The 12,281-nt window shown below is 37.4% G+C and overlaps 1 protein-coding gene across 1 annotated transcript; it reads right to left on the reverse strand.

Annotated features, from left to right (window-relative positions):
* Positions 1-402: 402 nt before the first annotated feature.
* On the reverse strand, positions 403-5,589 carry c2h16orf89 (chromosome 2 C16orf89 homolog). Its single transcript, XM_035403139.1, has 8 exons — positions 5,236-5,589; positions 3,870-4,016; positions 3,551-3,701; positions 3,320-3,437; positions 2,683-2,845; positions 2,470-2,574; positions 2,250-2,339; positions 403-2,048 (listed from the first exon to the last, which is right to left on the reverse strand). The coding sequence occupies exons 1-8, from the start codon at positions 5,408-5,410 to the stop codon at positions 1,945-1,947; spliced, it is 1,053 nt and encodes a 350-aa protein (XP_035259030.1). The 5' UTR covers positions 5,411-5,589; the 3' UTR covers positions 403-1,944.
* Positions 5,590-12,281: the final 6,692 nt, after the last annotated feature.

The following is a 12,281-nucleotide window of genomic DNA, read 5'->3' on the forward strand; positions in this document are numbered from 1 at the left end:
AAACATTCTTTTTTCAAGCAAACATGCATTTAATTACACTAATTAACACTGTGTCGTTAATGCAAATGGATGTATTTCAGCAGTTATACAGGCAAATGCAAAAGTATTGGGCTAGTGACACGCTTTTTTGTTGTTTTGGCTCTGTACTCCAGCACACTGGATTTTAACCCTCCTGTTATGTTGCGGGTCAAATTGACCCTTTTTAAAGTTTGAAAATCTAGGAAAAATACTTAAAATTATTTTTTCAGTATGAAACTTCTTCTACTGGCCTTAATTAGTGTAATCAACATTTTAAATGAAAATGGTTCATTTCATGTATTTGCAAACCCCCCCTGTATGGGGATTGACCCGGGAACATTTTTGCTGTACCTAAAAAATGAACAGAACAGGAGGGTTAAATAAAACAATGAATGTTAGGGTAAAGTGCAGACTGCCAGCTTTATAGCAATTTGAGGGTATTCATATCCATATCAGTTGATCTATGTAGGAATTACCGCCCTTTTTATACATAGGCCCCTAATTAAGGGGAGAAAAAGTAATTGGACAATTGTGTCTTGGCCAGCTGTGTGTCTTTGCATCATTAGCTCATGCACAAGAAAGCTAACCAAAGGTATACAGTTGATTCTTGGTGTGGAATTTGCATTTGGAGTCTGTTGCTGTTGTCTCTCAACATGAGGATCAAATAAGTGTCAATGCCAGTAAGGCAGGCCATCATGAGGCTGAAAATCTGCATAAACAGATCAGAGACATAGCCAAAGCACTAAGGGTGTGAAAATAAACTGTATGATACATTGTTACAAAGCAGACATGCACCGCTCAGCTCAGCAACAGCAAACGATCCTGGTAGACAACAGAAGACCACTATAGTGAATGACCAAAGAATACTGAAGAAAAACCCTTTTCAACTGTCCAACGGTCACCTGATTTAGAACACTGTTGTAGGCATAGATTTGTACTGTAAACACAAACATAAAGAGAAGACTACACCAGCATAACCTCAGAGGGTACACCGCAAGATGCAAACCACTGATAAGCCTCGAGAACAGAATGACCTGGTCAGAGTTTGCTAAGAAGTACATACTGGAGAGTTCTAGAATTAAGTAATCTTATGAACAGATGAGACAAGTATTAACCGGTTCCAAAGTGATGGAAAGAGGAAAATGTGGATAAAGAAAGGAATGGTTGGCTAATGATCCAAAGCAGATGGTTAGTGCTCTGGCTTGGGCATAACACAGCAGCGGGATATATTCTGAAATGCACAGAAACATCTTATCAGCTCAGATCCAATCAAATACCTCAAAAATCATGACTCCAAACATACTGCTAAAGCAACCAAGGAGTTTTTCAGGGCCAAAAACTGGAATGTTCTTGACTGGCCAAGTCAATCATCTGTCCTGAACAACTGAACATGTGTTTCACTTGCTAAAGACAAGACTGAAGGCAAAATGCCCCAGAAACAGAAACTGAAGATGGCATATAGTGATGTCTGTGGTTTGCAGACTTCAGATAGTCATTGAATGCACATGATTTGCACTCACACGTATAACCTAACAGTAAGTAGCCTCACAGAGTTGATTTAATACGGACTATTTCACTGTGGAAATACTAAATATGACTTTATTTCAGATTGTGATAATTTGTCTGATTATTCCCATAAAATGGGCCAAATTAATGTACAAAAGGGCCGTAATGCCTACATGGATCACCTAATATAGACATAAATGCCCTCAAAAAGAAGACAGTCTACACTTTAACCTCATATTTTATTATATATTGTTTTATTTTAAATCCAATGTGCTGGAGTACAGAGGCAAAACAACTAAAGTTGTGCCCCCATCCAATACTTATGCATTTAACTGTCGTAAAATGCAAAACAGTGAAGCCAATAGCTTGATTTTCTATGTAAAAAAAAAAAAAGACTCTCATTGCGCTGTGTTCTGGCACTCAGGTCAGCGGTCTCTTTGTAATGTCCTGTTCTGTCAGGTAGTAGTTCAGGAATCCGCCCAGAGCACTGACTGCAACCCCTGTCATATGACTGGAGCACCCATCTGTAAGGGAAAATGAGAGGGTTCAGAATCTCCCATGGCCTACTGTAATCCAATTAATGTGTTAGAGTGAAATTACATTCTAAACTCAAATCATGGCTCATGAATGAATTCAAGTTCCCATTTAATTGCTGTGTAAAAGCAGACAATACATTCATAATGAAAGTGTGTAATGATGCTAAACCAAAGCAAAAACTGCCTTACCATTTAAAGTTTTTTCTCTTCTCCTCACTCTTTTGTGAACCTGTTTGTTTTCCACCTGCTCCTCACCAAACACTTGTGCGATGTCCTTCTCTATAAATGCCCACAGAACATATCATAGGCATGCAGTCGTCAAGGCTTTTAAAACAAAGATCAAATGGGAAGAAGTGAACAAAGATGATGTTGTGAAGCAATTTCAAGTTGTTTCGACCATTGTACTCACCATCTTTCCCAAAACAGCCCACTTCTGGGTCTTGCCATGACAAAATATGCCGTAACCAGTCCGATTTGAAAAAGTCAGAGAAGCCAGTCAAGCCACACAACATTACTGCAAAACAATGAAAAACATATTACAGTTCTTAATGCTAACCTGTGGGAAGATTCACGTCCCTTGGAAAATTTGTCAAATGATTCACAGAAAAAAGACAGCACTAACTGTTCTCTATGAAGATATCCCTTGTTTGACCAGGGAAGCCATTTCTTACAAACTCTGTGTTGCTCTTCATCATATTCGAGCAAAACAGCTTCTGGTAGTCTCTGTCTGTCATATTGGCTCGAGACTCCCTCCTGTCTCCTTGTAGGATGTTGGAGCATCCTCTCTGGAAGAAGAGGGAAGACAGGGAGAAACAGGTCAACGGCAATTTGTAATACTACAGTGGATTGTTTTATTTTTAAGTAATATAATAACCATATTAGCTTTCTGGCTAAAAAGGATTAAGATCGATGTATCTATCAACCTGACTGTTGATTAATCAGTTACGGTTTTGGGACACAGAAACACCCAGAGATGCGGATCTGGGCTCAACCAAGAGATTTTATGACTTCATGAAAGCATTGTTCATTTTATTTCAATATCAACTGGAACTGGAATATCAACTTACACAGGTGTAATACGTCTGCTCCCGTTTGGTCGGCTCTGATCTTTTAGCATAAACAGCTACAGTCATTTCAGCAACCACTGAACTCATTGTTTTAAAAACTTAACACTCCTATATATTTGCTTCACAATGTTAAAGGGAAGGTGCATCGAAGTTAGAATGAAGATGGAGCAAAATATCTTTCTTTGATCTTACCATTTTCCCAACCATGAAATATAGCAGCTGGTGAGAGAGGGAGTAATGAGGACAGCCAAACCTCGTCATTGTGTCCCTGCAGGCCTTTGTAACAATGCAGGGAGTTCCATTATCTTTCCTTTAAAAGAGACAGAACAAGACAAAAAAAATTTGATACCAGTTTTTTCTGAATATATACTGTACTACAGTACATTAAGATTCAGCTATACCAGCTATATCAGGTTTCCATACCAGGTTCCCAAGAGCAGAGTGATGCACTTATCGCTAAGTTGCTCATCATAACACTCCATCATCCTGAAGGCTGTGTAGGCCAGCGCTGGATCCGAAGTGTCCCATTCGTGGGGAACAGTCCAGAAGGATGCATCCAGAACAGGTTCAAATTCTTGAAAGACAGATGATTGCTTGTTTGTTCTTGGGTAGATGCATCTTCCAAAAGTCAACTTTAACAATCAGGTCACTGTTCTTTTAATTAGCCTACTACTGTTAAATTATGAACAATTTCCTTGCTGTGCAGTACAGTTACATGCATTTTGATTTGTGACAACAATACCTCTGAAGTACTTTGGATCAGTCTTCTGTAGTGCATCTACAGCCTGGGCGGTGCTGCGGTCAAGTCTCTTGGCCAGGTTCGCAGCTATTGAGCGCTGACTCACAAGGTCTGCTTGCGGCCATATCCGGATAGACTCCTTCAGTTCAGCTATTCATGGTTGTAAATTCAGAAGTACAGTGATTTTGTTATAAAAGAGAAAACAATTCTTGCTCAGACATATTTTATTATTAAATGTATGTCATTTGTAAGAATCAAACAGTAGGCTAGTGTAACAAGCAGGCACTTACCTTGCAGTTTTTTTTAGCAGCAAGAGACATGTTTTATCCTTCCCACACATAGCAAACTTTCACACGGTTGTTTATTCACTCTTAACTCAATAACTATCTACACTGGAGCGAATGCTAAGCACACTTAACTACTGTTACACATCAACAGTTTCAGCACTAAAAGTCTGAATCTCATGGCGTCCATTGAACTAGAACAGCGACGGACGTCTACTTATTTTTCAAGTAAGTTGTTCTTATAATCTTGATTTGGAAATACTAATAATTTTAAGTTCCATAATCAAATGGTATACCTGGTCTATTATTAACAATTAACAAGTAAACTCCAACAAAACGTTTGACAATATTTAAGCAATGTAATTTGTTGGTCAAATCCTCATTTCTTTTAATGAAATAAACTTACAAAAGTAAATTTCAGACAAAATTACTTGTTGGCCATTTATTTAGGACTGACCAACTCAATCACTTCAGAGATATTCAGTAATTTTATTGAGACAGTGTAACTTACAATATTAAAAAATATTTTTGAGTCTAGGCTACTGTTTACTGAAGTAGGCTACATTGTGGAAGTCTTCTGTGACTCAGCAATAAAAGATTCCACCAATTAGGTGGAATCAACTGGCCTATACTGTAGCCTTTATTTAAAAGTCCACGGCGCTGCTGTATAAGATTGAGTATACAGTTATGGATGGGGAAAGATAAATCACATCATGGTGCACCACCGGGAAAATATTCGGGTTACACAATGTAACTAACTACAAAACTGTAGCAAGGTATAATGTTACACTGGGCTTTATTTAATTATTATTGGTGAGATACATTTAGCCTACAATAGGCTACCATCCACTAGACCGTTCTGTTAACGTAAAACTGTATTTTGGCTGCGTTTTCACACGACGAGCGACGCAATAACTAATTATGTTGGTCCTACTCTAATATGTGAGCTAATTTAAAAAGCCAATTACAAACGTGGATGAGAAAACACAAATACATGCTTTCAAGCACGCTTGATGAGTAGCTGTGTATTTTCAGTTAGCCTATTTGAAACGTCATTCGAAAAAATTACATTGTAGCCTACATACCTTGCAGAATTATGTACCCAACTACTCCATCCAGGTTTATTTGTTCGAGCTGATTTTCAAAGAAAAATGTCGCCTTGCCCAACCTTCCAAGAATATCGTCAATTACGTCTTGTTGTGAGCCAGTAGCTGTCGCAAAGAGGAGGGCTGTCAGCGACATCAGATGCAAGCCTCTCATTTTATTTCTAATTATTATTGTTTCGGTAACTTTTAAATACAAAAATAAATTGTTACATTAAAATTCACAGTTACTATTGACTAGTCTTTTCTGTGCCACGACCCTTATTTTGGTTTCAATGAAGAAGCGTGGACTCCCTCGGAGTAAAACTGGTGTCACGTGGCTCCTTTGAAGTTGCTGATGCTATGGGAAAACGGTGTGTCTGCATATGGAAAGACATTTTAATCTGTATTAATATTGTTTGCACACAGTAAGTTTTACTTTCATTTGGAAAATAGCTAACGAAAACGCAATTAAATCTCAAAATGCCACTGAACCAATATCCTCCTTGTGTACAAGTATGTCAGGTCTGGCTGCATGACATGGACATACTTAATTAGTTTCAGCCATTCAAGAGGTAATGGGCCATAATGTCTGAGTCATAACTGACTGTGGTAGCAAAAATGAGCAGGAAACCAAAAACAAAACGACTGCCTACAGAACTCTTGCTTTCAGTACAACTCTCTGCTCTAAAAATGCTTCAATTTAAATGCTGACACAGTGCTTGGTACCATGCTGAATTTACAACATATCAACATACCCCCGAATCTTTTGACCTTGAATTTTACATACAACTCACAGTCAATGAGACTCAAACCAAGCCCTAACTTGTAGCTACCAGGCATGTATGATGTCGACAGCAAATGAAAGGAGAATCCATGCTTTCTATCAACATCTGCCAAACATCTTACAAAAAGGAAGAAGCTTGGCAGATGTTCCTCCACCTTCCAGTGGAGAAGAACAGACAATTGAGGTGCATTACAATTGACTTACGTCAATAAATAAGAGGTTGACAATATAGATCTATTAGAACTGAACCAGTGGTATTAAAGAATGCGTAGGAACAAGGTCTTATTTAAAAAAAAATGTATTTGGGTGAGCAAGGCAACCAAATAAATAAATGCTGCTATGTTGGATGAAACATAGAAATTCCAGGGTAGCTGAAATTCAAATAAGAAAAAATAGCATATACTGTATATGTCAATACTCAAATTTCCTTTCAAGAATTTACTTTACACAGACTCACTCGAACCAGTAATCTCTGCTTGTGTCACATTATTGCTATGCTGATGACACAATTTCTTATTTTCTCCACCTGACACCCAAGTTTAGGTACATACCGCTGCATGATTGGATGACATAGCAGCAACCACCTGGTCCTGCAGATTCTCCCTTCACAACACGGGGATAACCTACCCCTTCTTCACCCAAGGGGCAACCCAGCTACTTGTACAAGCCCTTGTAATCTCTTGACTGGACTGCTCTGACACCTTGCCAGGTGGTTTACCAGTCTGTGGAGATCACTGTAACTGTTCCAGAATGCTGCTGCCTGCCTAGTCGTCAACCTGCCAAAATTCACACATGCCACGCCAGTTATGAATCTTCACTGGCTTCTGGTGGCTGCCCACATTCAATTAAAATTTGTCATACTGGCATACCAAGCTGCAAATTGTATGGTATCTCTTGCTGTTATGGTGTATGGAGGTTGCTATGGTTACTGTGCAAAATACACTTTTGTAAGTTGCTTTGGCTAAGAATTCCTAAATTTTAAACTGCTTCATGGGGCATTGAACAAAATACTGAGCAATGCTCTAAATACAGCAGACATTTACAAATGTTCACCTTACGTATGATTGACCCATGTTAGGTCAATTCATGTGTACTTTACCTGTTCTAACTCCTTTAACATGCACCTCCGCGTGAATATCCTCTCTCCAACTTATCACGGATCAGGCTGTTTCTTTGTCTGCAACACATAAGTGCACCAGTAGAGTGCATCATTTTACAAAAAAAGAAGAGTCACTATTGTCATTAAAAGAGTCCCTTGCACTGTTTCTGAAACACACAGTAGTTTACCCTAAACTATTATTTAACATATATGTGTGTTAGCATAGAGAGGTGGGTGTGTGCATGTGTGTGTGTGTGTGTGTGTTACAGCTGCAGCCATTCTCTGCCTCAACAGTGAACAGCTTCCACCGGATGCACGCAAATCACCTATGTGAAAACCCCCTTTCTAATATAGGTATATATCACTAACTTTTAATGATCAGTGTGTTAAATATTACTGCAGTATATTGTGCTGTAATGTCCATTTTGAGCATTACATAATTAATTTACTGTTGTATATCTTTCTGCCTTCATTGTTTATACGTTTATCTTAGTTGACTTAGTTATTGCACTTGTGCCTACTCAAATATTGCGTGTTTTATTTGCATAGACTAATTTGTTGCTGTTTTTGTTGTGTTAATCAGATTAACCTACAGGGTCCAAGTTAAACTATGCGGTCGTTCCCTGCACTTGGAACTGGACTTCCCTCTAGGGTTTTCAACACACCTGTTCCTGGTTTTGGTTATAGTCTTTGTTGTATGTCGCTCTGGATAAGAGCGTCTGCCCAATGCCTGTAATGTAATGTAATGTAATGTAATGTCTTTCCTCATGTACTACATTGTCTGTACTCTGATAAATATGTATAGCAATATGGCCAAAGGGATGTGGTGGATAAGAGGGCAAGCCAATGCATACTACTGGTGATATTTATGCATTACGAATGGCTGAATGCAGTGTGGTTCAGGAAGGGAGGGACTTCCTTTTCAAAGCAGGTAGCAGACCACCCATGTAGTGCAGGTAATTTGTATATGAGCATAGTGTTATTTGTATATGCGCATGTATGAACAGTAACTAAACCTTTGTGACCTGCTCAATGCTGTGTAGTCAGCATTGGGCAGGACCAAATAGTTATTATACCATTGCACACAAGCTTCTTGGCGGTGCACCACCAATATGGTGCAAACAACCAAGAATACATTTAACTGAGAACACATTGAGAACACAAAAAGTAAATGTTCTTGCTAGTCCAGTTGTGAAGAATCCATACATCATTGGGGGAAAAAAACTTTACAATGAAACATGATTAACCTGAAACATAGATGTTGATTGCTGCTATGAGACAAAGACACATGATATTGTAAATATGGTTGCAAGTTCTCTAAATTGTGTGTGTATGTGTGTGTGTGTGTGTGTGTGTGTGTGTCCTTGTGTGTGTGTGCACGTGTGTCTGCTGCTACCCAAAGGACTCCCAGATTTGTGCTAGAAGCCATCTGTGGTAGTGCTCCTCTCCCTTCATAGACACTAATAGGCAATATGAGAGAGCCAAGGAGGAGACACTTGTGGCATAGCTAGATTCAGATTTACACACCCCCTCATGTGGTGTGGACTCAGCATTTAAAGTAGCATAGGCACAGCAGATCACAAGGGCAGCAGCAGTAGAGTACTTCATCATCTTGTCATGGCTCGGACTGGGTCTGTGTTGCACAACAATATGTAATTTGCACAAAATAAATTATATTTTACATGCAATAAAAGCTCGGTATAAGGCATTATTATAGCTGGAATGTACTGCAATCCTTTAAAAACAGATTTCCAAATACACACTTTATGAATTTACAATGTATGTTGTTAGGGTTTTAGTAAGTACATTCCTACTGACTTGGCAATGCATTACACATGGATTACCAGTGCAGTAGTAAGCTGTTTGCTGTGGCATTAGATTCTGTTGTGATGTTGCATGAAGGATTGTATGGAGAGTTTTGTGTGCATGCACTACAGGGTTCTTAGTGCAAAACTGAAATGAGATAAAATTATTTTCTAATGTAGTTCCATATAGTACATTAAAATGCATTTTAAACATGTCCTGACATAAAGCATGTAATGCGGTGCATTAGTTTTAGATGTTGCACCTATAAATGCAGCTACTAGCTTTATTTATCTAAATGCATCATACATTCCAATGCCATTGTGTTTCCAGCACTCAGTTTAAATGATATTCCAATTAGTGTCAGTCCTCATTGCATTCTTCTTAATTTTATGTGCCCAAGAATTTATTTCAATCTCTGAACTTTATAGGATGAAAGAGAAAAAAAATGCACAACACTACTTTTAAAGAAGCATTTTATTTCTGCAAGAAAAGTAGGCTTCTGTTTTTTTTTTTGGTTTTTACACCAAAATTTTACACCACCTTGTACACCACGAGTACTGCCATTTTGTACCTGATAAAACCGTGATAGGTCAAATGATATGGAGGCAATATTGAATTCCATGTAAATATCACGAATCGGTACTGCAGCGGATGCATTTTCTTTTTTTTTATTGACAATTGATAATATAAAAATGACAATTTTATATAATCATACTTTTTATAGTATGTTTGTTGTTGTTGTGTGTGATACTATTTTATAATGTAATGAGACACAATGAGACATCTGTTTATGAAATACCAAGACCGTGACAAAATCGTCTCAGAGATACACTCCAAGAACAATTTGATGATATTCCTTAATGCTGTTCTATGTATATTTTATGGTGTTAAATGGGCAATCATGTTTCGGGGACCAATAGGAATGAATGTTGTGCAATGTTTTTTACTTTGAGTGCGCGATGTGGGTTGGTGTTTTTTGACTGTGTATGATAGTCACAGTCAACTGACTGAACCAGTATGGTGGTTGAAGAGACAGGTAAAGCATCAGGACTAGATTCATGATGATGGAGAAGTGGACAGGAAGGTACAATAGGGTAAACCTGAAATTACAGTGAAAGTAATTGTAGATTAGGACAATGGTGCATGTCACCATGCACTAGAAACTGTTTTAGAATGTGCTTTTGTGCTGGGTTATGATTTACACAAACTTGATTATAATCATTGTATTGTGTTCTACTCTATTTTCAGTTTGGATTACTTATTTTTTGGTCTTATTTATTTATTTATTTATTTTGTTCATAACTGGTACCAGGCAATACCATTCTCAATGCTCAAAGTAATGAAAATCTGGGACACAAACTCACTTGTCACCAACATTATAATAAATCATGTATTCCTGAACATGCATTTGTGTGTAAAACAATGACAGTTTTCAAATAATGCCCTTGATATTGATTCCAGAAAAAATAACATGACACTACAAATAGAATAGAATCTACAGCTGGTTAAAACATGATATCGTGACTCAGGAGAGGCATGATAAATATTGTGAATGAGTCCCTTGGCTGCATTGACCATGTGAAGTGAAGAAACATACTACTTGTTCTAGTGTGTACAGGAGCAAAGTACATAAAGTGGGTTGTTTATTGGCAGGCAGTTGCCAGGAGACTGGGGGCATGACTTAACTGTCAGCTCACCACCAGCCACTCGCACTCCCAGCTCAAGCATGAAAAATAATCTTTGCCACATCAACAACCCTGAGGTAATACACACAACAGTGCTGGCAGCAGCAAACAGTGCTCTATTTGAACTGCACACGCGGGTGGCTTTAAAAGCCTCACAATACGATGTGCATGTAGCATAACACAATAAGGTTCACAAAGTTAATTGGGTGGATTCAAGCTTAAAGCTATAAAATATAATGCTTCTCACAGATTTTAGAGATAAAATGAAAATTCTTTTGCATCCTACATTGTCAAGATTAGTAACACTCAAGTTTGTTCCTTTATCTTGGCATTTCAAGACAATTTAACCATTTAGATGCAGGCTTCTTTCTTCCACAGAGACAGAGCTCTATTTATATACATACATATAAATATTTATATACATACATACATACATATATATATATATATATATATATATATATATATATATATATCATTGCCAGTTGGGAAGTCTGAATACTGGTTGAAAAAATTGCTGGGCCCAGATGGCCTCTTTTTCCTGGGGAGCTGCTGGTCGCTCTAATCTAAATGAGCAGACACAAAGGCTGCTCACATTTGCATTTTTATCCATTCTGCTTTCTCCCCCTTTCATCATCATCATTTAAGTGCTGATCATCTCCCCTAATCATATAATCTCCTCACTATTTTACTGCACCATAGAGACAGCAGCCCAGAAATCACAGATAATGATGATAATGAACGTGTGGTAGCCAGGACCATGGAACCCTACTATGCAACATCAAATATGTTAATGCAAACATGCCTTATTTAGTGAGTGACTGTGAGCAAATAAGAGCATCTGAGTCATAGAATTGGCTCTGTTTTTATGTACATGACTCTAAAATGTAATCTGTGAGTGTTAACTGCCCTGACTGCCTACAATGGTGAGGTTTACAACCACCCTACATTTTGTTTACTGTTAGTGTTATTGCAAATAATCTATGTGTAGTTTACTTTGTTTGCTTGGCTACATTATAAATTAAAAGCCATACATAATGCTCCAGCCATTTGTTCAGAATTGCTCTTTCTTACCATAGTCCAGTTAGTCATTTTTCTGTTGTCTATAATATTTCATGCATGTGGTGTTTGTTTTGTTTATTAAGATGTTAACAATTTAGCATTAAGTTATTATTAAAAGACGTATTATAAATGTGAGTGCGGGTCCATTAAATAGTATACATTTTCAATACAAAGTTTGCTCTCCTATTGTTAAAGGATAGTGTTTTTATAATGGCTTTACTGTAAAAAGAAGGGGATCTTTATCAAACGTTTTAACAAATTGGTAAAACAAGTTTAAGATGAATACAGACATCTATGTAATATTTTTACTCTTCATGTCAATTAACATAAATTATTACATCGAACTTTGACAGTAGTTAAATAATCTAACAGATCATAATATGGTATAATAAGAATATGTCATGAATATGTTCAGTGCTAAGGGCTATTTAATTGCAAGGCTAAAACTGCTGAAAAGCAGTAAAATATTACCCTTATCTTATGACATATACTCATTTTTATTTATTTATTTAATTTTTTGGTTTTGCTTTTGGTTAAATGAACAAATACTAAAATGGCATTTCCCCAAAAATCTATACTGCTTTTGATGTGTAATGTTTTTTCATTTGTA

The sequence above is a fragment of the Anguilla anguilla genome, chromosome 2 (assembly GCF_013347855.1).
Source record: "Anguilla anguilla isolate fAngAng1 chromosome 2, fAngAng1.pri, whole genome shotgun sequence".
Classification (NCBI taxonomy): domain Eukaryota; kingdom Metazoa; phylum Chordata; class Actinopteri; order Anguilliformes; family Anguillidae; genus Anguilla; species Anguilla anguilla.